At 40.6% G+C, this 1,266-nt stretch overlaps 1 protein-coding gene across 5 annotated transcripts in view; it reads left to right on the top strand.

The window, feature by feature from the left end:
* LOC108630458 (uncharacterized protein C1orf194) overlaps nucleotides 1-1,266 on the top strand; it is a 15,692-nt gene that overhangs the window by 11,978 nt on the left and 2,448 nt on the right. For 4 of the 5 annotated variants that reach the window (XM_026818087.1, XM_026818088.1, XM_026818086.1 and 1 more), the window contains 2 exons: nucleotides 620-837; nucleotides 899-1,039. In XM_026818087.1, the coding sequence (XP_026673888.1) occupies nucleotides 634-837; nucleotides 899-1,039 (345 nt within the window). In that variant the 5' untranslated portion in view covers nucleotides 620-633. Of the gene's footprint in view, nucleotides 1-477; nucleotides 544-619; nucleotides 838-898; nucleotides 1,040-1,266 lie in introns of those variants that run through there. The other variant, XM_018033760.2, reaches the window with a different exon arrangement.

Raw genomic sequence — 1,266 nt, 5'->3', positions numbered from 1 at the left:
ATTTTACAGTTAGCTTTTTAATAGTAATAGGAATCTATAGTAACAAATTCAACATGCTAGCATGGTTTAAGTATACAGGGTGTTTCAGAAAAAGTGTTAGAGCCGAAGAGAAGTGATTTTGTAAGTGTTTCTGAACAATTTCCTTTGCCAAAATGCAAAATGAGGCATGGTTTTTAAATTATTAACAAAAAACACTGACTAATAAGAGCGCGTGTAGGGCCCACGCTGAACCACAGCCGAGCGTCACGATCCGAGCCAACCTATCCTGGGCTGACGCGGGCCCTACGCGTGCTCTCATTGGTCAGTGTTTTTTTATAGTAATTCAAAAACCATGGCTCACATTGTATTTTATCAAAGGAAATTGTTGTTCAGAACCACCCCTTTTCAGCTCCAACACTTTTTCTGATACACCTTGTATAGCCTATACATCCTTAAATGACGTTTCTGTTGGCAAGTCCTGGCTTGGAAGGACGCTAATTTCACACGAATTATTAATTGCATTTATCATTATTATGAAGTGAAACGTAAAACGATTCGTAAATAGTTCGTATTTCATATTATGAACATAACTTATGCTCTCAGTTCGTTAAACTCTGCATCGGTTCATCGAATTTTGTAGTTGCTGGCGTCGAGATGACGGAGGTTACTTACGTGAGGAACCCGTATCCCTTGCCAGAAGTTCACAGGGAAGGAACTTGGACCCGTAGACCGGTGCTCGGGAAGAAAGTGGTACCGCGAGATAAAAATTGGAGCAAAGATCTGAAGGCTTTCGAAAGACTGTTCGCGCATCACACTTTGAACAGCATAAGGAAGGATCACAGGCTGTTCAGACCAAAGGTGAACGAAAATACGCCATTTTCCATTTTAAACGCGACCAACCGAAATAATTGTTTTTTAGGTGCCAGACGATTCTTTGGATTTGGCACTGACCACGGTTTACGAACATGGCACAGACTGTTTGGTCCCTAAATCTTATGTGCCGATACAACCGGAAAGTCTGAACAGAAAAACATGGCGGGTATTGAAGAACCGAATCGCGGTAATGTATATAGAATCAATTTAAAATTAAGTGAATTAATTATTTGAAAATTAAGTGACTAACGGTGAGAGGTAGAACGATTTCGGGATAGCCGTTGATTAGAGATGAATCAGGCTGATCCCGGTGGGAACCAGTTAACACATTGCTGACCGGCAACTTTTCTGAAAATTTACCTCATGTGCCCGGCTATTGTTTTGAAAGCGGATGTGGAAGTAAAACAATATAAA

Source organism: Ceratina calcarata, unplaced genomic scaffold (genome assembly GCF_001652005.2).
Source record: "Ceratina calcarata isolate Rehan_Ccalc_2016 unplaced genomic scaffold, ASM165200v1 scaffold77.2, whole genome shotgun sequence".
Lineage (NCBI taxonomy): Eukaryota > Metazoa > Arthropoda > Insecta > Hymenoptera > Apidae > Ceratina > Ceratina calcarata.
This window is presented reverse-complemented; position numbering and strand designations above follow the sequence as displayed.